The sequence below is a fragment of the Malurus melanocephalus genome, unplaced genomic scaffold, assembly GCF_030028575.1.
Source record: "Malurus melanocephalus ecotype Western Australia unplaced genomic scaffold, MMel_1.1 scaffold_1164, whole genome shotgun sequence".
NCBI lineage: Eukaryota > Metazoa > Chordata > Aves > Passeriformes > Maluridae > Malurus > Malurus melanocephalus.
Window position 1 is genome coordinate 1255 of NW_026624396.1, and position 681 is coordinate 1935.

Here is a 681-nt window from a genome sequence, read left to right on the forward strand (position 1 = left end):
TCCTGGAATTCTCAAACAAGTCCGGACAGGGAACAGGGGGGTCCATGTGGGAGGAGGTCAAGGAAGGCAGAACTTTTTGTGGGTGATAAAAAGAATTGAAAAAGGGGAAACTGAGGCTGGACATTGGGAGTCAGATCTCCAGGAGCATTTGGACAACACTCTCAGGGACATGWTGGCATTGATGGGGTGTCCGTGCRGGGCCGGGAGTTGGACTGGATGATCCTGTGGGGTTTTTTTCTGCTGTGATTCTGCGGTGGGAAATGTCCCGGGTCACATCACGGGTGGAACGGGGGATTCTCAAGATCCCTTTTGATCCTCAACGCTCCCGTGGGCTCGGAGCGTTAGGGAGGAATCCCTGCACGCCGCTGTTCCGCTCTGTCCCCTGTCTGGAGCGGGTTCCGAGCTCTGGGGGTCCCGCAAAGCCCCCAAACCCCACCGAGGGTCGCGCTGCGGGCGGGGGCGGGACTCGAACCCGCGACCTCCAACTCCGCATCCGCCGCTCCTCCACCGCCCCCTGCCGATGGCTTCCCGCTCGCCGGCGCGCGGTGATGACGTCAGTGGCGCGCCGCCGGTGCCGCCGCCGGTGCCGGGCATGGCCCAGCTCGGCGCCATCGCCGCCCTCGCCCTCGGCATCGCGGCCGCCGCGCTGCTCTCGGCCGTGCACAAGATCGACGAGGGGCA

General features: G+C 64.4%; 1 protein-coding gene across 1 annotated transcript in view; it reads left to right on the plus strand.

The window, feature by feature from the left end:
- The first annotated feature begins 567 nt into the window (after positions 1-567).
- Positions 568-681, plus strand: part of ERLIN2 (ER lipid raft associated 2) — a 13299-nt gene continuing 13185 nt past the window's right edge. Inside the window, exon 1 of the mRNA XM_057387270.1 lies at positions 568-678. Within this exon, the coding sequence (XP_057243253.1) occupies positions 593-678 (86 nt within the window). The 5' untranslated portion in view covers positions 568-592. The remainder of the gene's footprint in view (positions 679-681) is intronic.